This window comes from Watersipora subatra, chromosome 7, assembly GCF_963576615.1.
Source record: "Watersipora subatra chromosome 7, tzWatSuba1.1, whole genome shotgun sequence".
Taxonomy (NCBI): Eukaryota; Metazoa; Bryozoa; class Gymnolaemata; order Cheilostomatida; family Watersiporidae; genus Watersipora; species Watersipora subatra.
The window spans coordinates 42,192,823-42,217,922 of record NC_088714.1 but is presented as its reverse complement, the minus strand read 5'-3'; the positions used below and the strand labels follow the sequence as shown (position 1 = coordinate 42,217,922).

The window sequence follows — 25,100 nt, the reverse complement described above, 5'->3', positions numbered from 1 at the left end:
AGGAATCTTTAAGCTAATGTGCACTACATAAATTACAAACGAGCATGTGCAAGAAGCAAGATGTAAACACTCTACAGTCATGGTGGGAAGGCTAGGTCCAACCCCTTATGCCTGACTAGCCTTATGTATTGGGCAAGCATTAAAAATGGTTCAGAAGAAGTAGCAACTGTTATTAGGAATTGGAGAACATCGAGCATTCGAGACTAGGAAGATGTTATGATGAGTTCACCTTAGCGTGAACATTCTGTGTTCCCTCATTTCATATCGCTAATATGCAAGTCTAAAAATATGCCTACCATTGACATGGACAAGTGATGACAAGTGTTTGCAACCCGTAAAATAAACTGCTTGCTGGCTTTTAAGCCTCAAAACTTAGCACAAGGCTTTACACTTATATCCAAGCTAACATCCTTATGTAAATGAATTGTCTAAAAAATGTACAGATAACTCCTAGAGTCCCTTATCACTTACTAGTGAAAGCGTGTAATGACAACTTCTGCAATAGACCTTATGATACGGAGAATTGACAGATACATGTAGTTAGAAAGGGAATAAGGAAAGGATTGTTGGTAGACACAGATTTACAAAGTTCAATGTAATACAAATCTCTATATTTATAAATTCTACATTCAAATAAAAGTAGAAAAAAAAGATAAAAAGCCACATAAATGATGTATAACTTTTGTGACTCTAATATAAATATTATCAAATGAATGAAATCGTCTTTCATATCAACACAGACATGAAATCTTACCAAAGGTTATATAAATATTAGCACCAGGCTACCAACCATCATGCCTGCTACCGTATTGATCCCATAGGCTCTTTTATCAGAAGACTATACATAATCCTCACCTATATAGTTTCAAAGGTAACTAAAATTATATAAACTTATAGGCAGTGGTGAACTACTATCAACTTCCAACAGCAGTCTTATTGCACGGCTACCATGAACACATGAATTCCTTCCCATTCAACACAAAAATTACATCAATCTGAAGGGTGAATAAATTTCCAAGAAGTGAACGTCTCCAACTGTCTAATTACGGATGACTGTTCATCAGGCAGCCCATAGATGAGAGGGAAGAGATGTTGAGTAAAAAGGAAGGAGCAGATAACTAATGCTAACATGAGAGCACGCAAAGTCATCTGGCCCCACCACCTGCAACACAAGAGTAAGGCGTGGTATGATATTCAATGCCACTGTGATATGTGATACGCCTCTATAGCCTTCAACACTATTGTGAGATGTGACTCGAGTCAATAACCTGCAACATAATATTGAGATGCGGTACAAACCTATGACCTTCAATACAATAGTGATGCGTGCTCAGACTCGCTGACTTCAATGCCGCCTTTGACTTTCTCTCAGACTACTCCTACCGGCTAGTAATTTGTCTCCCCATTTTCATTTTCTATCTTGTCCCAATTGTCCCTCTCCTTAATCGAACTTCTTTCACCTTTTCCAGTTTACACCTTCCCATTTCACCATCCTACATCTATTCAGATTTATGTTTACGTTTTTACCGGCTGCGACTTCACTGTTGTTTTTTACCATACTTATCCTAGACCTTAATGCTCCCTTGCTCTTACTTATTCTGTATGCTTCATTAACAACGTACAGAGCTGACACGCGCTCACCTTAAGAAGTGTTCACTTTGTTGATGAATATAGCCTAGTGACATATGACAGAAGACGAGTGCAGGTAGGTAGTTATATAAGAGTAATGGCCCTTCCGTCAGAAGGTAAGGTAGCAGATTCAAACAGTAGCCTCCAAAACATATCAGCAGTTGTCTGTGTAAGCCTACAATAACATTCTGCATAGCGTAACATTACCACATTTAAGAAATGAAAGAATATACGTACCCCTTGCTACATTCAACAAGTGCAGACCACAATAATAGAGAAGAGAGAAACATACTTCTTTTATAACCGATCACTAGCAAATTATTCAATAAACACTATTTTACTCTGAGACTAAAGAGATATATCTGGAAGCAGGGGTTTTTGATAGTGGCAAGAATATTACTAACGCAATCCTATAGCGCAATACTAGCTACTACTCCTTGTCGTAGTTCTACTAATAGTCAACATTTAGTCGGTAACCTAGGAATCCACTCATAGTGGTATGCTCTAGGTGTAGCAGGGCTATATCACAAGTTAGTATCGAGTGTTTCACTGAACCAACCAAATTTAACCAACAAAACAGTGAGTCCTTCACAATTGCTACTTCAATAGTTAAATCCATTCACTCAATATATCTACATGTAGATATATGACAAGTCATTCTGTGACATAATATCAACACATGAGTTACTGCTTTCATTTACTACCTAAGAACTATCAGCAATACAAAATGTTAGAAGTTGCATCAACTGTATCCCAACTCTCAAAGACATCATCTACCAAACATGCAGATGAACGTCAGACGTAAGTGGACGACTATAACAGATATAAACTCCTATTAAACAGTCACAAACTACTGTCATACAACAATGAACATCTATCAACATAAACTTGAGGTACTGCCACAGTTGCGCAGTTGTTGAACTTGACTAAGTTGCCAAGTCTATCTTGTCAGCAGAACTACAAAGTCTCTCTTATCACCAAAACCACAGTCTCTCTTATCAACAAAACTACAGAGACTCTCTTATGTAATATGTAAACCTACATGAGTAAACAATACAATCAACTGTAAAGCTACATACCTGTGTGCTCAACAGATGGTAGAACTATTCTCCTAGACAGCAATGGATGGAGTAGATATAACAGACAGAGGCAAGAAAGAGCCAACAGAGATGATATCCAAGCAATAATGTTGGGCAACATGTGTATCTGCGCCTATAACACCAAAGCAGCAGAAATTCTACATTTGTCTCACTTTTTGGTGAGTAAAAGGAATAGCTACTTGCCTACAGAAGTGGAAATGCGTCAAAAATATTCCTGAAAAGAGTAGTGCATATACAAGGTATATTTTTGATAGGTAGAGCAGTAGCTATGACAAATGTGAATAGCTGCAGTTTTCTGTTTATCTATGGTTACAGTGTATAAGTCATATCGAGGAGATTTCCAATACATAAGGGGTTCTACAGCAAAAGTCACATATAACCAATAATAAAGATGATCAGTGATATGATATAATATAACCCTGTAATACTCAGTACAGGCTGGTTTACACGAGCAATAGAAGTTGTTGTCTCAGATATTAAATGAGATGAACGCACTATGACACCTTATATACAATCTAATGCATCTCAGGTATATCTTAGATACTTCAAATGTGAACAATGCAAACCTATGTTTCCAAAAGATGGGAACGGCCAAACCAAGAGTCGACAAAAATTCGCGCTGATATAAATGTTTCGCATGGCTTCATTCAATGAGTCTACTGATGCACCCACTTCTTTTACTTAAAGATTCATGGTCAGTTGACTGGTCTATATTTTTATGACTGGTGAGCAGTCTACCAGTCTAACTATTTCTTAAAGACAGGTGAGCAGTCTATTTAGACAAGTAGTTACATATTTAAGACGGGTGAGCAGTCTATTTAGACACAAAGCTATTTATTTAAGACGAGTGAGCAGTCTATTTAGACATGTGGTTATATATTTAAGACGGGTGAGCAGTCTATTTAGACACAAAGTTATTTATTTAAGACGGGTGAGCAGTCTATTTAGACAAAAAGTTATTTATTTAAGACGGGTGAGCAGTCTATTTAGACAAGTAGCTATATATTTAAGACGGGTGAGCAGTCTATTTAGACATGTGGCTACATATTTAAGACGGGTGAGCAGTCTATTTAGACAAAAAGTTATTTATTTAAGACGGGTGAGCAGTCTATTTAGACATGTAGTTATATATTTAAGATGGGTGAGCAGTCTATTTAGACAAGTAGCTATATATTTAAGACGGGTGAGCAGTCTATTTAGACAAAAAGTTATTTATCTAAGACGGGTGAGCAGTCTATTTAGACATGTGGTTATATATTTAAGACGGGTGAGCAGTCTATTTAGACAAGTCGCTATATATTTAAGACAGGTGAGCAGTCTATTTAGACATGCGGTTATATATTTAAGACGGGTGAGCAGTCTATGTATCCAACTATCATCCACAGCCTCATTGAGCACACTGAGCATTGGCTGAACTGACTAGCTTGGGAATCCTTTAGCTCTAAAATCAAGCAGGTCTTTAACTGAAGATCAACCTTATTCTTTCAGCTTCTGCATACATAAAGCCTTAGAGTGAGGTTGGAGTGATTTAAAATATTTTCCAAATAAGGGAGAGAGCGAGATGATTGCCACTCACATTGCCAGTGGGAGAGAGCCAGTAAAGGAGGTTCTGGTATCCGAGGGGCCAAGCAAGGAGTGAACTGCTATAACCGTGGTCTTCTGGATACTCATAGTAGTTGAAGAATATATCTCTCTGTAGTAGTTGAAGATAGAAATACAGCTAGTTGACTGTTGCCCACATAGACAGCTATTACCCAATTGAGATATATCGATGTTTGAACAAAAGTTGTTATTTAGGTTACAATTAGTCGAAATAAGTAATTTAGTTGGATAACATGGTGCAATATAATATTCATAGGTAAGTGTTGTGTTCAAAGAGTGCTATACAAACACACTCAAACCTCAGTATACCAAGCTTATCCGGTTTAATATTTGCAGTGGATGTTGGAGCTAATAATCTAATGAGAGCTTATTGTGCTTTGTTTAATTCGTTACACAGCTCTTAAATCTAACCATACATAGTTCAAGTAATCACATATAGCATTACAACAAATGCTTTACATTAAACTATGTAAAACAATTGAATGAATATCAAATATATGTAAGAAAATAAAGTAACAACCGTAACGATAATTCTATTGTTACTCCTTCTATACATAAAAAGTGATTTTAAGTGTAGCCTTGGTGACTCATGTGACAGACAGTGCTTAGTTTGAGGGGTAGTTTGATAAAGATACAGAATTAACCTAGGTAACATAGACTAAGTGAACTTAAAATTAGCATAATTTCTTCAACTTTTCATGCCAGATAGTTTTTATATTTAAACTAGCTGTACAACCTGGCGTTGCCCGGGTAATAAAAAGGTATTTTATTATTAGTAGGTATGATTATATTTTACACAGAAAATTTATTTGTATTCAACATATAACAACATTTACCATTCTTACTTTCAAACTCCATATCATGACAAAAGTGTTTTGTGTAATTGAAATAAATTGGGAGAGAAAATAAAAACAACTGGAAAGGTTTTCAAACTTTATCAAAAACCCTTTAAACTTCATATCATGAGGAAAATGTTTCGTGCAGGTCAAATAATTTAAAAAAATAAAATGACTATAAAAAGGTTTAGACGTAAATGTGAAATAATTAGCAAGTAATCGCTAAATTAGGTCGGTTTTGATACGATTACAATAAAAGATGATTCGGTAATGATACAATTAATACGAACTGAGAAAACAAAATAAAAATCTTGAATATGTTGAACTAATACTAAAAATTTTTGCATAGAAGTGTGTGTATAAAAGGTTATTGTTCTACCAGAAGCTATCCGTCAAAACTTTGAATACAACGATACTGGTACCTCTCGATACCGATACAAATGTAAAAATGAGATATCGTACTGTCTTTGTCAGACCGAACGGAGAGATAATGCCGAGGCTCTTCCCACGGAGACAATACAATTGTCCGCGCAAGAAGAATTGGCCTTGGCCCCAGATGTAGTAATTGAACCTTACGAAAAATATTTCTTAACAGGGGCTTCGTAACACGTGGCCGCATTGGTAAAATAGTCAGCGTGCGCTATAGCCAGAGAATGACACACATATCCACACACATACTTTGAGAAATATTTATATACTAGCTGTGCTACCCGGCGTTGCCTGAGTATTTAAAATCAGCTTATAAAAATGAGAAGTAGTGAGAGTTGCGTCGGGCATGTGCTCCCATATAGCGACTTATACCAGCAAACCAATAACTCATTCTCTGTGGCCTATTAGGTAGGGTGTCAGACTGGTTAATGGTGGGGTCTGAGATCAAATCTTCATCAGTACGGATTCTTTATTTCAAGATTTTAATAACTATAGCCGGAACACAGACACAAGATATACAGACATAAAACGTACTTTGAGAAATATAGATAGATAGATTAGCTGAATACCAGGCTAATAAAAACGTTTTTGGACAGAAAATTTATTTTTATTCAACATATACAACATTTACCAATTTAACTTTTAAACTTCATATTATGAGAAAAGTGTTTTGTGCAGTTACAATAAATTTAGGGAAAAAATAAAACAGCTGTAAAGGTGTTTAAACGTGAAATACTAAGCAAGTAATGGCTAGATAGTCTGTTCTACTACAATGATTACAATGAAAAATTATTTGATACTGATACAATTAACATGATCTGAGAAAACCAAATAAAAACCATGAATATGATGAATTAATAATAACAATGAGTGCATAGAAGTGTGTGTATAAAAAGGTTACTGCAGAATCTATCCATCAAAATTTTGAATACAGCTGTACTGGTAAAGGTGAAAATGAGATATTGGAAGCATCTGAAGATATCACTGAAGCGCATGAGGGTACCTTGTCTGACCGAATAGAGAGAGAATGTAGAGGCAATTCCTATTCGAGATAACACAATATACAACTATCCATGCAAGAAGTTTTCAGTTTTTACAGCTTTTAGCAATTTATCTTTGGAATAATTTCTAGCAGAACCGGAAATTGAAACGGCATATTTGAAAATAATAAACAAAAATAATAGCAAGTGAACATGAGGCTTTTAAAATTTTTGAAACGAAAGACAAACGCAAAAAATAATATTAATTAATAATAAAAAGTACATACTTGGATTGTAACCCGCAATCGCGGCTAGAATTAAAAGTGATAATACAACTCTGATATGCCAAACCGATGCAACACGAGGGAAAACAACGCTGAATCAATAGATTGTAGATAACGACAGATAAGATAATCAACGTTGATAATGATAGCGCAGTGAATTAGGTCGATGATTGGATTAGGTCTGAGTTTAAATCCATCGCAAAGCAGACTTGTGTTGCTAAAACTTTATTGCTATATCTGGAAAGATGACAGACAAACACTGAGAATTATACAGATTATCAGCCTCTGCCGCTTCATTAGTTTTACGTTTTCTTTGCATCGCTTCACTCTATTTCAAGAAATTTTTTTGCAAAGTTTTTAAAGAATTAATTTAAAAATGTTTGATTTTTCATTGTTTGTTGCTTAATTTAAAGAAAAGTATTGCCTTCTTCCTTTTTCAACTACTTCCAACTACCTCTAGTATCAGTCTTTTTGGAATTCACACTTTTAAATAGAAAAAGGTATGAAACGCTGTTAAACATTATTTGTGCCTTGCAGAGCCAAACTATGTGAATGACATCGGTGTACATGAGTGCAGCAGAGCCTCGACTTACGATCACCTCTAAATGAAAACTTTCTAAAATGAAACATCAAATTATAAAGAATATTTGCCTTGGCTTATGAAATAATGACGGCAACAAATCTTTTGAAATGTTATAGTTTTGTACGAAAAACTCCAAAACAAAACACAAAAAAGTACTAGGATAATATAAACTGCATCTAACATATTGCAGAGTGAGCTATTGCAGCGACAGTCCTACCTCGACACGCGAGCTTATTGCATTCTACGACTGAGCTCATATGTCAATTTACTCGTGACTCAAGGTACGACTTCCTATATAAAATATTTAAGTACAACTTAATCTGTTACCATACTATGAAAAACCACCTAAACAATATATTACGATAGAAAAAGTGTTTTTAATTGTTATAATTTAGTATCTACATCAAAACAGCAACAAATAATAAATTGTTATGATCTGCAACAAAATGCAACATCACTATGTACACTACTGAATAGAATTTTGGGTTTCTACCTTGGTGACTCAACGTAATAGAAACTCTGAATTTAACTTAAATGAATTTAGCTTACTAAATACACACTTTGAGCCAATTTTTAATCTTTTACGAAACTTAATTTGATTTTGCCGTCATTATTTTCTTAATATATGTTTCCGGTTATGCGCTTTTTGCCTCGCGTTCACTATAACCTTTAGCCAACATTTGAAATTTTTTTCCAACTGAATCGATGATAAAGACCGAGGAATGCTGTTCTTGAAAGCGAGCCAAATTGTGTTGTGGCCATCGAGAATCGGCTTGTACGCTCGTATCTCAACGATTACTCTGTACCCCAAGTAAGAAACTTGCTATAAAGTCAGCTCCTACCTCGAGTATCTCGCATGTTGGGGCACTCGTATGTAGAGATATGACTATATTTTATCAGCGTTTCAAAGCCGAAAGTACTCATTAATAAGTCTAAACATATGTGCGCGTGTCTCTGAGGTAACAGCAAATACCTCTTACTAATTATTTTATTATTTAATAACTTAGCTTTTAATTTGAGTCTTTCAACTGAGTTTTTTACGCAGTTTATATATAGAGCATTTGTTTTAATGCTCTATGTAGCGATTTGAGGTATTTATTATTGTTTATTTAACTATAGAACAAGTTAAACAATATATATAATGTATTCTTATAAAAATCCCTGCTTCAACTATAGAGGTTTTGACATAGGTACAAAACCATACCAGCTGAGATTAATTTCAACGCCCGACTCTACTACTGATTTATAATACTGCAGTGTTTAAGAAAACTTTAGATATATTGCTTATTATTGCTTTGAATGTGGTGACAAATGTTTGCTTAAATTTGACATCACATGTCGAAAGATTAATTTTATAGCAGCCGGGACAAACCAGGAATTTACACTAAAACACTTGGAGAGAAATGACAAGACAGTATACAATGAATAGTAAGTGTACGATTAATGACTCACATGAAGCTTGTATACTTTCTTTAATGTTGAGCCAATAGTTATGTTGGCAGCATGAGATGATGCCTTTTTATATACGGCGTGTGCAGAAAAAATGATGTCATCGGCTATCCAGAGGGTATTCTCATGAAATGTAAATGGATCGGCTACAAGTTCGAACTGGCCACCTCCCCAAGCAGGAAGCTGCTTGCTGGTTACCTGCAACCAAATGTATACATGTAACACTATGAAAGGTATACTTTTTGCAATACCATATAAATAAAAACTTGGAAGTTCATGCTCCGTCCCAATAGTTAAGGCCAAGTCGAGATTTCCTGAAAGTGTTGGGAAGCTGGGTAACTTTAGGAAAAGTTGAGTGTGAGTGGAGAGTAATTTGAGGGTGAGTTGATTGTGTGTTGAGTGTGAGTTGAAAGTGACTTGAGGGTGAATTGAGAGTAATTTGAGGATGAGTTGAAAGTGATTTGAACGTGAGTTGAAAGTGATTTGATGGTGAGCCGAGTGTGTGTTGCATGTGTGAGTTGAGTGTGTTGTGCATGAATCGGAAATGATTTGCGGGCGAGCTGAGTGTGAGTTGAGGGTGGCTTCAAGGTTGAGTTGAGGATGTGTTGTGTACAAGTTGAAAGTGATTTAAGGGTGAGTAGAGTGTGAGTTGAGTGTGAGTTGAAAGTGATTTAACGGTGAGTAGAGTGTGAGTTGAGTGTGAGTTGAAGGTGAATAGAAGATGAGTTCAGAATAGATAATAAGAATGGTATAATGAGTAAGAATAAAATGAGAAACCCTGCCAAAAATACAATCTCAAACACAAAACAACTCGTCTACTGGATGGCCAGAGGTAAACAAGCCCTTCACCTTTTATTCAGGGGCAATTAAAAGGTTTTTCATATAAGCAGTTTTCAAATTAGCAAACATAAAATTCTTAAAAGTATAACACACCGCAAGACTTGGGAAGTGACAGTGATAAAAAAGAGCTTGCTTGACATGAGGTAAAGGCAACTAGCCAATGAAAATGTGTTTTTATTGATTGGTTTACTATGAGAGGGATGTGATAGTAGGAGTTTCTTTCAAATTACGCTATTTAAATCAGAGAAAAGAACTCATTATCGTTACTACATTGGCTGGCTAACGCTTGATAACTTGCAACCACGTTGCAACTGGTGATGCGGAGATTTACATGTAACATAACTACAATTTAAATGTTCCCATGTTAGCACTGGTCACAAGGAAATGCATGCTTAAATAGAGTTTTATACAAAAATATTACAGTTCACGAAAAACTGATTATCAAATGCAGATCGATGAGACAGTAAAGCAACAGTAAATGTGTGACTGACATAACAATAAGGAGCCAGCCCTAAGCAAAGCTTGCCCATAACACAGTTTTATTAGATAAGATTTTTGTTTCAAGAAGAGTGCATAACTTGCTTTTCATGTAAAGCAGCTAATGTGACAGTTGAGTGCGATGTAGTTAAACTACCAACTATCTTCGAATCGATTATGAGATGAGCTTGTGGATTATATCAAACTTTATTGTACTATACTCTTCACGGCTTGCTTACTAGTTTATGAACGCTAGTGATTCTCAAACACAGCCTTATACATCATTTACAAAACCATAGGAGTCCCAGAACCCAGTTGCTGCGATAACAATTAATTAAATAGAAAAACTTTTTTATGTTTACACAAGAAGCAAGATACACAGACACTGAACGAATAAGAAGGATGTCCATAGCAAACCGGAATCAACATGTCAAGATAACAGCTTCGATTGTAAGAACATGAAGATGAAATTTTGTTGACTTCCTCTGATGATTTCATAAACATTGTGCCACATTTTGATTATTATCTTCATTGCATCAATTAAGTGGTGACAGTCTTACCAAATGTCTATAATGTATCTATTGTGTGGTGACGCCCAACCGGATTTTCAAAATGACTCTAATGAGTCTAATAAGTCTTTTATATACATGGTATGAGTGTCGTAAAATAGAGAAAATAAAGTGCTATGAGACTGTATTCGACCTCTATCTTACACTAATATTATGACAGAAGATGAGAGAGGTGACTACATAGTATATACTGACAAAGAAGATGAGAGAGGTGATTACATAGTATATACTTACAAAGTGGCTGAGAGAGGGGACTACATAGTATATACTGACAAAGTAGATGAGAGAGGTGACTACATAGTATATACTGACAAAGACGATGAGAGAGGTGATTACATAGTATATACTGACAAAGTGGCTGAGAGAGGGGACTACATAGTATATACTGACAAAGTAGATGAGAGAGGTGACTACATAGTATATACTGACAAAGAAGATGAGAGAGGTGATTACATAGTATATACTGACAAAGTGGCTGAGAGAGGGGACTACATAGTATATACTGACAAAGTAGATGAGAGAGGTTACTACGTAGTATAGACTGACAAAGTGGCTGAGAGAGGTGATTACGTAGTATATACTGAAAAAGTGGCTGAGAGAGGAGACTACATAGTATATACTGACAAAGTAGATGAGAGAGGTGACTACATAGTATATACTGACAAAGTGGCTGAGAGAGGGGACTACATAGTATATACTGACAAAGTAGATGAGAGAGGTGACTATATAGTATATACTGACAAAGTAGATGAGAGAGGTGACTACGTAGTATATACTGACAAAGTAGATGAGAGAAATGACTACATAGTATATACTGACAAAGTAGCTGAGAGAGGTGACTACATATTATATACTGACAAAGTAGATGAGAGAGATGACTACATAGTATATACTGACAAAGTGGCTGAGAGAGGGGACTACATAGTACATAGTGACAAAGTAGATGAGAGAGGTGACTACATAGTGTATACTGACAAAGTAGATGAGAAAAATGACTACATAGTATATACTGACAAAGTGGCTGAGAGAGGGGACTACATAATACATACAGACAAAGCAGCTGATGTGTTGACATGGATGAGCTTCACTTCTGATGACTTGCTTAACCACTCTCCTCTTGCCTCTGCTTGCTGGTCTACCTCCTATAACAAAGCTCTATATTAATATGACTTCTTTCACTATCTCATATCATTACCTTCCCTCATTACCCCATATCATTACCTTCTCTCATTACCCCATATCATTACCTTCTCTCATTACCCCACATCATTACCTTCTCTCATTACCCCATATCATTACCTTCTCTCATTACACCATATCCTTACCTTCTCTCATTACCCCAGATCATTACCTTCTCTCATTACCCCACATCCTTACCTTCTCTCATTACCCCATATCATTACCTTCTCTCATTACCCCATATCATTCCCTTCTCTCATTACCCCATATCATTACCCCATATCATTACCTTCTCTCATTACCCCATATCATTACCTTCTCTCATTACCCCATATCATTACCTTCTTTGATTACCCCATATCATTACCTTCTCTCATTACCCCATATCATTACCTTCTCTCATTACCCCCATATCATTACCTTCTCTCATTACCCCATATCATTACCTTCTTTGATTACCCCATTTCATTACCTTCTCTCATTACCCTCATATCATTACCTTCTCTCATTACCCCATATCATTACGTTTTTTCCATGTCACTACGCTCTTTCACTTTCCCATGCCATTATTTCCAAATTGAGCACGACAAGCTCTACCAGTCATCTCCCAATATCTCAACTAACTGGTTAAAACAAGCTTAGAGTAATGTTGCTGTAGCATTGCCTAAGCCATAGCATGGGTCCCCCACACCTCACAGTGATATCATATGCTGTTAGTACCTAGCAGTGAGTGCACGCATAAAACCATTTTATAAAGAACACATGCATCTGCCATATCCATTCCATTTAAAACAACAATTATATCTTGCTACTCGTGGCAAGTTTGAACTGTTGCTGTTAGTACTAGCAGGTCGGTATAAAAGCAGCAATAATAACAAGCAACAACAGTAACAAACAACTACAATAATAAGCAGCAACAATAACAAGTTGCAACAATAACAAGTCGCAACAATAACAAGTTGCAACAATAACAAGCAACAACAATAACAAGTTGCAACAATAACAAGCAACAACAATAACAAGCGGGAACATTTTAGACATTCCAGCGCATTACCCTTAACAGTAACAAACTAGTATTCTACTTACCAGCACCCATGCTGCCTGCATGGGTAGAGACATCTGGTGGTCGATAAAGCAAGAGACTTCCTGTTTGCTGGGTGACATAGGTGCAGCGACATCATGACTATAAAAATGTAGTGAAAAGAAAGATACGGACATCGAGGAGGCAACAGTTTATATTAGACACCAACTTCATTATCCTTATGTCTACAGATAGAATAGTCATTTTTTAAACATGTAGTAATAATAGTTGCTGGGTAGCTTCAAGGCCTTGGAAATATACAATGTGTTATAGTTATCCTCCGCCCCATTCTAGATCCTGCAGTTGGGCTATACTAACAGGAGCCACATATTTATATTGGTTTGTGTGCTTTTCAACAAGCTTGACTTCATCTGATTCTCACCTAAGAATATACAGTACTTTATAATAATACCTTCCCCATTAGAGCATGAACAAGGGCATGACAGGGTTTGCAATCTTCGAGTGAGAAGCTCAGTTTTGGAATTGTCTTACCAGGTGACCTTTTTCTCATATTCTAATAGGATGTCGCATCATGATTGTTTTTGCATTTGTCTCTCAACGGCAGCACGCAAAGAGGCAAAGCAGTGCTTCAGTTGAAAAGATTTGGTAAAACCTTTGAAACCCAGCCTAGACATGTTCTATCAGCTTCAGAACTGTTTAAAGTTGTAGATATGCAGAAGAACTAATACCTCTCTAGCATGCACTATGTCGGTCAGAAAAAGGAAGAACTTTTTAGTGTTGTAGCCTGAAATTAGCCGATAGCAGGTTGGTTACTGTACCTGTTAAGCAGTCTTCCAGTAGACTCATGCATAAGAGAAATGATGTCACCATCTCTAAGAGCAGCATCCATGTATGATGGCTCCTGAATGTCTAGAAAAGTGGAGACAGCAAAGAATATAGACTGCTAACTACCCTATGATGGCATATGATTTCCTCTCATGAATGAGCCTTTACCTTGTGAATATACCTTGACGACTATCCACCTGTTGTTAATGTCAGCGTAAGGGTAGCAAGTGACTTGCTGTTGGTGACTGCTGCCTCTACCATCCTCATACCTACATTAAAATGATGGCGCTAGTGCAAAAACAGGATAATGCTAGTGCAATAACACAATAATGCTAGTGCAATACCAGAATAATGCTCGCGCAATACCAGAATAATGCTAGTGTAATAACAGAATAATGCTAGTGCAATAACACAATAACGCCAGTGCAGTAACCGAATAGTGCTAGTGCAATAACAGAATAATGCTACTGTAATAACAGAATAATGCTAGTGCAATAACAGAATACTGCTAATGCAATAACAGAATAATGCTGGTGCAATACCAGAATAATGCTAGTGCAATAACAGAATAATGTTAGTGCAATAACAGAATAAAGCTAGTGCAATAACAGAATAATGCTAGTGTAATACCAGAATAATGCTAGTGTAATAACAGAATAATGCTAGTGCAATAACAGAATAGTGCTAGTGCAATACCAGAATAATGCAAGCAATAATAGATTAATGCTAGTACAATACTACAATAATCATTGAGCAGTCAAAGATCAATAGAAGGATAGTCACGGTTGAATAACAAGGATATGAAAGATACGCATCTAACTTCATGACTATATTGGCATATGTTGTCAGCTGAGATCTCAGTGACTTACAGTATCACAGATTTGTGTTTACAAATAAAATTAAGGAGGAGAAATGCTTATGTAGAAAGGGCAAAACAGTAAGCAGACCTCTTTGGGTAGAGCAGGTTGTGTGAATGGAGCCAACAAGATCTGCCGTGAGCATGACGTAGCGTTATTGATGTGCCATTTGTTACTGGCTGTGAAATGAACTCTGCTTCTTTCGGCTGAACAAAAACATAGAGCAAATGTTTGCATGATTGTTGAACAGTTAAAATTTGGAATAGAGTTAAATTTAGCTTGAGATTTAAGTTTTCAGTGTAAATAGGACAAAGGTAAACGTTTTAAAAGCCTACAGGATGCTGTAGAACCTGAAGGGTGAACTTATAAATGGTTATTAAGTTTACGCATTATGGCCATGGCACTATGATGGTAAGATTGTAATACTCATAATACCCAAGTGAAATAGTCATTACCTCATATTATCAGACTATAAGGATCATTAGCACTTTTGTTACTGGGGTAGAAGTTACAGCCAAACTATAGTTCCAGCTATAGTGCTATGACTACAACCTATGTACTAGAGAGGTATGACCAATGTACTATGGATAAAAACTTATCACTGTGACTATAAGACTTTGCCTATAACACCATGACTTTATTACCTTGACTATAACATGACTATTTCATTTTGACTATAACACTATGATTATATCACTTTGACTATTTCACCTTGACTATAACACCATGACTATATTACCTTGACTAAAACACCATGATTATATCTCTTTGACATTAGCACCTGACTATATATCACTTTAACTATACAACATTATGACTATGGCAGAGTGGTAGCATGACAGTGGTATGTGCAGACAACAGCCACTGAGCCTACCTGGAAAGAAGTAAAAGTGTGATGACTGGATGCTGGTGAACTGGCTCTGTTCAGCCATATGACATGTAGGCTCCAGCTGGACAGGTAGACTACTAGAGGTACAATCACCAGGGAAATAGTTATCACAAGGAACCTTCGACAGAGACACCTCTGTTAAAGAAGAGGGTATATAAGGTTACCATTAACCGTTTTTACCTTTTGAAAAATGATATCCACATCTGCAAATTTGCTTTCCTACCACGTGATGACTCACACTTAGTCTTCAAACAACATGATAACTCATCTCCAACTCTCCAAAAATAAAATGAATTGCTTTCAACTCTCCAACCATGTGATGTCTTTGCATACCTTACCATACCAAATTATACCTTTGCATTGCCTGACCAGCGAAGGGCCATTGTGTAATAGATATTACCACTGCTACTAACACCACTACATACACTGCCACTTACACCACCACTTGCATTAAGTTATCACTATTTTTCATTTAGCTTGTTTAATGATATGCAAAGATTTGGTTGATTGTTCCATTTTTTTAAATCTTCACATGACTAATAAGCATTGTTTTAGCATAAGATTGTGTTACATCCCAATAATGAAAGCGATTGCCCAACAGACTTTCTGCTGCTAAAAGAAAGATGGCAGAGGCATACCGTAGAGTATAAACCATCAGATACGTTCTTCCAGAGATTGGAAGCTACCAAGTAGAAGAGGAGGAGGTGTGTGAAGATAGATGAATACTTCATACTACAAAGAAACCAACGGCATATAAACCTTCTCACATACAGATGTAGACAGAGATACTTTATACTATAGAGAAACAGAGAGTATCTAAACTTTACCACATACAGATGTAAACTCTTATATACTTTACACTACAGAAAAACGGAGAGTATCTAAACTTTACCACATGCAGATGTAAACTCTGATATACTTTATACTACGGAGAAACAGAGAGTATCTAAACTTTACCACATACAGATGTAAACTCTGGTATACTTTATACTCAAGAGAAACAGAAAGTATCTACACTTTACCACATACAAATGTAAACTCTGATGTACTTTATACTATAGAGAAACAGAGAGTATCTACACTTTACCACATACAAATGTAAACTCTGATGTACTTTATACTATAGAGAAACAGAGAGTATCTACACTTTACCACATACAGATGTAAACTCTGATATACTTTATACTATAGAGAAACAGAGAGTATCTAAACTTTACCACATACAGATGTAAACTCTGATATACTTTATACTATAGAGAAACAGAGAGTATCTAAACTTTACCACATACAGATGTAAACTCTGATATACTTTATACTATAGAGAAACAGAGAGTATCTAAACTTTACCACATACAGATGTAAACTCTTATATACTTTATACTATAGAGAAAAAGAGAGTATCTAAACTTTACCACGCGCAAACACATATACTCTGTGATAAATCGATAGCAGCATTTGCCAGACAGAAGACAAATCATCTGCTGGGACTATATAAACATATACATGTATATTAGTTTTCAAATAACTATCCATGGAACTCGCTTGATGCTATTTCATAAATCAACTCATAAACTCTCTGGTGAGCTTCAACATACACTCGTAAAATAATTGTCATCTTTTAATGATCGGGGTAGATACATAGACAGTTTGAAAAAGTATACGGTAATTGAAGAGATATGAATGTTATTGAGAACTGTTGAACCAGCTAAGCCAAACACCGACTGAGAGTACCTGATAGAGAGAGCTGAGAAGAATCCGGAAGCTACTATAGAGCCTGAAGCTGGTGACGTTGATGACTCATCCCGGATGTGGTGCAGAGCAAAGCAAAGGGCAAGCATAGAGAAAGTCATGACAAGAGTATCAGGGCTATATATCCTGCTCTGCACTATTAGAGATGGATCTACAAGAGTATCAGGGCTATATATCCTGCTCTGCCCTATTAGAGATAGATCTACAAGAGTATCAGGGTTATATATCCTGCTCTGCACCATTAGAGATGAATCTATAAAAGTATCAGGGCTATATATCCTGCTCTGCACTATTAGAGATGAATCTATAAGAGTATCAGGGCTATATATCCTGCTCTGCACTATTAGAGATGGATCTACAAAAGTATCAGGGCTATATATCCTGCTCTGCACTATTAGAGATGGATCTATAAGAGTATCAGGGCTATATATCCTGCTCTGCACTATTAGAGATGGATCTACAACTGGTAACCCTCCACTTTTTAGCGCTAGCAACATGAGTATGAGTAGTATGATAATAAATCATAAACAAAATCAGAACAAAGGTTACTTCTAGCGATAGAAACAGTGCTGCCTTTCTTTGTGTTCAACTGGTCATATGAAGAGCTCATCCTATGAAGGGGTAATACATACTCTTATTATTGCTAAAACACATAAAAACATCAAAGATGCTCTAGCTGTACTCATAGATAACCCAACCGAAAACATTGACAAGTCAGCAGTGAACCATGTTCTATTTATTGACTTCAGCTGTGCTTTTAATGCTATTGATACCAGCAAACCAACATAAAAGAAGTCAATGAAAGACATTCACAAACATCACAAACTGGAATCATAGCTGTCTCGCAGAGAGTGCATAGACAACAATGTTCGATGCTAACTACATCTCCGAGATGCACACAATGCTGTATACTCAGCCCAATACTATACTCCCGCTGTAAGACGGGAGTATAGTACAACCTGCATCATGGGTTCGATTGCCGGCGCTCCCGCTGTAAGACGGGAGTATAGTACAACCTGCATCAAGGGTTCGATTGCCGGCGCTCCCGCTGTAAGACGGGAGTATAGTACAACCTGCATCATGGGTTCGATTCTCGGCGACTATACTGGCAACACCAGCCCTGAGTTGGGGTAAATCTGGGCATCCCATTACAATAAAGTAAAATAACCAACGAAGTGTCTAACTAGAACTCCTAGGAAAGGAGCCTTGGCTACACTGAAAGGCAGGGGGATACATAAGCTTATTCTCCAGTTAGTTGCTGCAACAGATCAAAAGCGCCAGTATGTCTGGATCTGTTCCAGCCCTGTGGATTACATCTCTGTACTGCCTAGAAAGTAATCTAGTAATACAAAAGCTAGTGCTCCTTAATACCTTTTACAAGCAGTTTTGTGGAAATGACACAAATCAATGATAATCATACCGGCTCGAATGTCACCTGGCTTTAGAAGGCGGAAAACAAAGCTGCATACAGTGCAGTAATAAAGCCTAAACCATAAGACAGTCACTGTCGAAACAATAGACCGCAAGAGCCTATACTCCCTCTATGTTGGAGACATGGTCATCCCAGAACCTTACACCATCATTAAATATGCGACGAACACTGTTATAGTAGAATAACTCACTAAACACCAGCAAGTGGAACTCCTGAAATCGTTAATGACATCTCTAGATCACGTGCAAACAACTTCCTTGTTATCAGAGCCAATAAAACTGAAGAACTCGTACTACAGAATGAAAGAAATAAACCGGACTGCACACTTCTAATTATTAACAGCAAGTGAATAGAACAAGTGGATGAACACAACTAATATCTAGGAAAAGCATACACAAAAGCTGAACTTCTAAACTAACGTAAACTTCATCAAACAAAAACTCAAAATAGACTATTCATCATGAATATTTACCATACCTAAATGTCACAAAATCGACAATGCAACCGGCCTACACAACCATCATCCAAAGTGCACTCGTATGCAATTTATCCATCTTTTCAGCACATCTTACACAATCTTTAAAAGATTTCTGCAAAATTCCGCATAATTCCAAAATCAACCCCGAATTAATGGGAGGACTAGGTGAATTACAACCCAAAACTAAATGCCTTTGGACGTAAATTTTAAACAAACTTAATGGCATAAAATCTTCTGACTATACATGGTTGTACATCAAACTGACTGTACATGATTTTGCAGCAGATTTCAATTTGAAAGTAATGATAAATCTATCCAAAGTCAAATATGCATCTCAAAGTCACTCTGCAGCCTGTAGGTTGCCCCAACAAAGGTATGGGAGACTTCAGGTGTCATGCGTGAGGAAAACCTACCAATGGCTAAGAAAGATGAAGCTATAATAGAAGAGGTAATACTGGCTTGAGTTGCTCTCAGTAGATGATAAACAGCTGAAGCAAGAACTGCCCCAGAGATGCCAGATATAAGCCTCCACATCACATATGGCACATCGCTAGAGTACTCTGTAACATAATCAGAGGAAAGGTTCAGCGTAATACAAATACCTCAATTTAGTAATACATAAAATACTTTGTGAATAGCTGAGAAAGAATTCACAGAGGGCTGCCTGGGATGAGACTAACCTGTGCCAACTTCCTTGAACTCAAATGCTGCTGAATAGTTTCCATAGAGATAAGCTAAAAAAACCGACTATACTGGTTCGTAAAAGTAGCAAACTGTGACACAAAAATTATTAATCTCGAAACTTCGCAAAAAAACAGTGATTAACAGCACACACCTATCAAAGCTATCATTTTAAACAACAGCCTCACTATACATATTCTTATAATATAAAACAACCTCACTATACACACTCTTATAATATAAAACAACCTCACTATACACACTCTTATAATATAAAGCAGCCTCACTATACACACTCTTATAATATAAAACAATCTCACTATAAACACTCTTATAATATAAAAAACCTCACTATACACACTCTTATAATATAAAACAACCTCACTATACACACCCTTATAATATAAAGCAGCCTCACTATACACACTCTTATAATATAAAACAATCTCACTATACACACTCTTATAATATAAAAAACCTCACTATACACACTCTTATAATATAAAACAACCTCACTACACACACTCTTATAATATAAAACAATCTCACTATACACACTGTTATAATAAAAAAAATCTCACTATACACACTCTTGTAATATAAAAAACCTCACTGTACACACTCTTATAATATAAAACAATCTCACTATACACACTCTTAGAATATAAAACAACCTCACTATACACACTCTGATAATATAAAACAACCTCACTATACACACCCTTATAATATAAAGCAGCCTCACTATACACACTCTTATAATATAAAACAATCTCACTATACACACTCTTATAATAGAAAGCAGCCTCACTATACACAATATTATAATATAAAACAGCCTCACTATACACAATCTTATAATATAAAGCAGCCTCACTATACACACTCTTATAATATAAAGCAGCCTCACTATACATATTCTTATAATATAAAACAACCTCACTATACACAATCTTATAATATAAAGCAGCCTCACTATACACACTCTTATAATATAAAACAATCTCACTATACACACTGTTATAATAAAAAAAACCTCACTATACACACTCTTGTAATATAAAAAACCTCACTATACACACTCTTATAATATAAAACAACCTCACTATACACACTCTTATAATATAAAGCAGCCTCACTAAACACACTTTTATAATATAAAACAACCTCACTATACACACTCTTAAAATATAAAACAATCTTACTATACACACTCTTATAATATAAAACAACCTCACTATACATTCTCTTATAATATAAGACAAACTCACTATACACAATCTTATAATATAAAACAACCTCACTATACACACTCTTATAATATAAAACAATCTCACTATACACACTATTATAATAAAAAAACCTCACTATACACACTCTTGTAATATAAAAAACCTCACTATACACCCTCTTATAATATAAAACAATCTCACTATACATACACTTATAATATAAAACAACCTCACTATACACACTCTTATAATATAAAACAATCTTACTATACACACTCTTATAATATAAAACAATCTCACTATACATACTCTTATAATATAAGACAACCTCACTATACACAATCTTATAATATAAAACAACCTCACTATACACACTCTTACAATATAAAACAACCTCACTATACACACTCTTATAATATAAAGCAGCCTCACTATACATATTCTTATAATATAAAACAACCTCACTATACACACTCTGATAATATAAAACAACCTCACTATACACACCCTTATAATATAAAGCAGCCTCACTATACACACTCTTATAATATAAAACAATCTCACTATACACACTCTTATAATAGAAAGCAGCCTCACTATACACAATATTATAATATAAAACAGCCTCACTATACACAATCTTATAATATAAAGCAGCCTCACTATACACACTCTTATAATATAAAACAATCTCACTATACACACTGTTATAATAAAAAAAACCTCACTATACACACTCTTGTAATATAAAAAACCTCACTATACACACTCTTATAATATAAAACAATCTCACTATACACACTCTTATAATATAAAACAACCTCACTATACACACTCTTATAATATAAAACAATCTCACTATACACACTCTTACAATATAAAACACCTCACTATACACACTCTTATAATATAAAACAATCTCACTATACACACTCTTATAATATAAAGCAGCCTCACTATACACAATCTTATAATATAAAACAGCCTCACTATACATAATCTTATAATATAAAACAACCTCACTATACACACTCTTATAATATAAAACAACCTCACTATACACACTCTTATAATATAAAACAATCTTACTATACAGACCATCATGAGATAAAACAACAAACTTGCTATAATAGAGTACTCACTTTCATTCGATGCTCTCATGCCACAATAATGCAAGGCATAATCAAGGAAAAGGATGGGGCGGATGGGAGCAAAACATCTAACAAAAATAGTACACTACCTGCAGCAGCAAGAAGTTGTGGAAAGAGAGGAGGGCCCAGATTAAAGTACATCTCTCTTCTGACATAGCCTGTGATCTGAGCTCCTGAGATCAGCTCATCAAACCTGTATGACATTTCAATCCTTCAACTAAGAAACGCACAATCAAGTCATTTATAGAAGCAGTAAGCATCAATTGACTTTGAGAATAAAGCTAATAATGCATAAATGACTCGCAACAGTCAGAAACGTTTAGACAACTTACGCAGTAGAGTTGATAATATTCAGGTAACTTACACAATGGAGGAAGGAAAAGCGATGTTCCACACCCTAAAAAACAGGGCAAAGGAAAATAATCCGAGAGAGATAATATCTAACTGCACAGTTGTGGGAAAGCCTTTAGTTTTGCGAGGTCGGTGAATGCTCCTTGTTCGTCGACTTTTCGATCTGCTGAGAGACGATGTGGAAGACTTGTTTCGGGTGACTCCATTTGTGTGTCCGTTAGTAAACATTCTCGGTTGCGATAAGGAGCTGTTCCGACCAGCCTATCAGAGCAGAGTATGATGCATACCATTCATAAACACACAGCTTCAAACAAAGAATAAAGAGATGAATTAGATTAACAGAGGAATATTTTCCTGATAACAGGTTTTAAATGAATAAAATTGTGAGTACATAATTTGAATTTAATTATTTAATTTAATAAAATAAACTCAGCTGAAACAAGAATTTAATTGAAGGACAATAGGCAAAATCTTATTAAGCAGTAGACTTTATACTTTAAACTAGTTGAATGCCCGGCATTGCCGGGGTAATAAAAAGACTGCGCTGAACACTTAGTTTTATTTTACATTCTAACTTTTAAACTTAATATCATAAGGAAACTGTTTTTGTGCAGTTCAAATAAATTAAAAAAAAAAAATAATGAGTACATGGAAGTGATTGTATAAAAAGTTTACTGTTGCAACAGAAGCTCGTTGTATTCACAGTTTTGATGGATGATACTGGTACCTCTAGATACTGGTATAAACGTGAATATGAGATATTGGACTTTCTTTGTCTGATACTTTGTCTGACTGAACTGAGAAAGAGTGTAGAGGCAATTCCTACTCCAGATAATACAATTGCTGATTCAACGAAACCGGAAATATGAGGCTAATGGCGCATTTGAAAATGAAATGGCGCATATGAAATTTACAAATTAAAAAAATAAGATTATGGTCCAAAAATTTGCTGTTAAAAAAACGCAAAAAGTAATAATAATTAATAATACATATTAAGCGTGTGCAATCCGGAAAGGATATACAGTAGATAGCGAGAGCAATTGGAATAAGGATGGCTTAGCCTAGTAGTTTCGCACGCTTGTTGGAAGACTTATGTTTGGAATGTTGCGAGTTCAAATCCAGTATGAGGGTGATTTTTCGTTGCTATAATGTCATCGCTCTAACTGGATGAACGACAGACAGTAACTGAGATATATATATGGATGTAGGTTAAATTAGGTGCACATTAAACAATCAACTGAAGTGCACAAAATTTTAGTAGATTTTATTAGAAAGCATCAATAGTTGTGTATCATTTGTGATTGTTTTTGATGTTTGAGGTGATTTGACTGTCAGGATGTTTCAAGATTAAAACCGACAAAACCTGATCACGCTTAAAACACTCGAAGCAATCGAAAGTGCGATTATAATGTCTAGAGTTGTAAAGAGATGAACAGAATAGAGATGTGTTCCGCTGTAACTTGAACGCAATAGCCGATATCAACTATAGCAACTAGTCACATCATTTCGCACGTATTTTTTTTCTGAGCATTTCAAACCGCAATCCAATTTTGGCGATATTAAACTTAAAACATTCTGGCAGTCAGATCACCTCAAATGTCAAAAAAAATCCCAAATGATAGAAAAATACCGATACTTTCTGACAAAATCTATGAGAAGTTTGTGTAAGTTTGTTTAATCATTGCTAAAAATTAACCAGTTGCTATTGCGGCCATCTCCAATAAACACTTTAGTTGTGTAACCTTATGAAAATTATCCTTGATTACAGCATAACATAAATTTCATGTTTTACGCTCACATAAAAGCCCTTAATATTTCATATAGTGCTACTCCAACTTTCTACAGTCAATCTTCACCATCTTAAAATGGAGTGGGAACAAATAGCTGCGCTTACAAACAAATATTGATTAGACTTGCGCGTACGGCTTCTACTCCGTCGAGATACTGCTAAACTCTTTGAGGGACTCTTCTTCTGCCGAGGAGATGACATGACTGCAAAAATAAACTCTTCGTAAGCAGTGGGCAATTACCCATCCAAATATGATTTAAATACTTAGCTATTATTCAACATAGCATACTGTTGGAGTAAGAGAGTCAGCTGAACGAGGGCGAGCGAGTTGTCACTGCAATCCAAAAATTGCTCCAAATTACTATTTGTAATGCTTCAATTGTACTCAAATAAAAAGCATTGAGAGCAGTTGTGAAACAAATTATTAGCTATTGAAATGTAAACAAATGAACAAGCGTAGCTATGTGTGAGTATCATATTACAGAAGAGATACTCCGAGAGAAAAGAAAAGTGCTTAAGCCATGCTACTACAAACAAACATTTATTCAGCTTATTAACTTGAAAAAAGATTTATTTGTCTTCTACCAGTAGAAGCCTGGTCATCAATAATCATACTAGCAACTTAACATTAATACGTCTCCAGCACCCAAACACGCCTACTTTTTAA

General features: G+C 35.7%; 1 protein-coding gene across 1 annotated transcript; it reads right to left on the bottom strand.

Moving 5' to 3' along the window:
• Positions 1-250: 250 nt before the first annotated feature.
• LOC137399854 (protein O-mannosyl-transferase 1-like) lies at positions 251-24,636 on the bottom strand. Its single transcript, XM_068086095.1, has 18 exons — positions 24,539-24,636; positions 22,658-22,905; positions 22,383-22,486; positions 19,910-19,963; positions 19,643-19,789; positions 17,302-17,470; positions 16,209-16,302; positions 15,556-15,705; positions 14,772-14,887; positions 13,993-14,093; positions 13,818-13,908; positions 13,044-13,140; positions 11,828-11,920; positions 8,896-9,090; positions 4,306-4,422; positions 2,709-2,841; positions 1,642-1,804; positions 251-1,162 (listed from the first exon to the last, which is right to left on the bottom strand). The coding sequence occupies exons 1-18, from the start codon at positions 24,632-24,634 to the stop codon at positions 991-993; spliced, it is 2,340 nt and encodes a 779-aa protein (XP_067942196.1). The 5' UTR covers positions 24,635-24,636; the 3' UTR covers positions 251-990.
• Between the last annotated feature and the right edge of the window lie 464 nt (positions 24,637-25,100).

What these genes read in the sequence shown, in the direction of transcription:
- LOC137399854 (XM_068086095.1), bottom strand. Translation starts at nt 24,634, where the DNA reads ATGTCATCTCCTCGGCAGAAGAAGAGTCCCTCAAAGAGTTTAGCAGTA. An exon ending in TTCTCAGCTCTCTCTATCAG is followed by an intron (nt 16,303 to 17,301) that starts GTACTCTCAGTC and finishes GTTTCTTTGTAG; the next exon opens with TATGAAGTATTCATCTATCT. An exon ending in ACACATCAGCTGCTTTGTCT is followed by an intron (nt 9,091 to 11,827) that starts GTATGTATTATG and finishes ATTTGGTTGCAG; the next exon opens with GTAACCAGCAAGCAGCTTCC.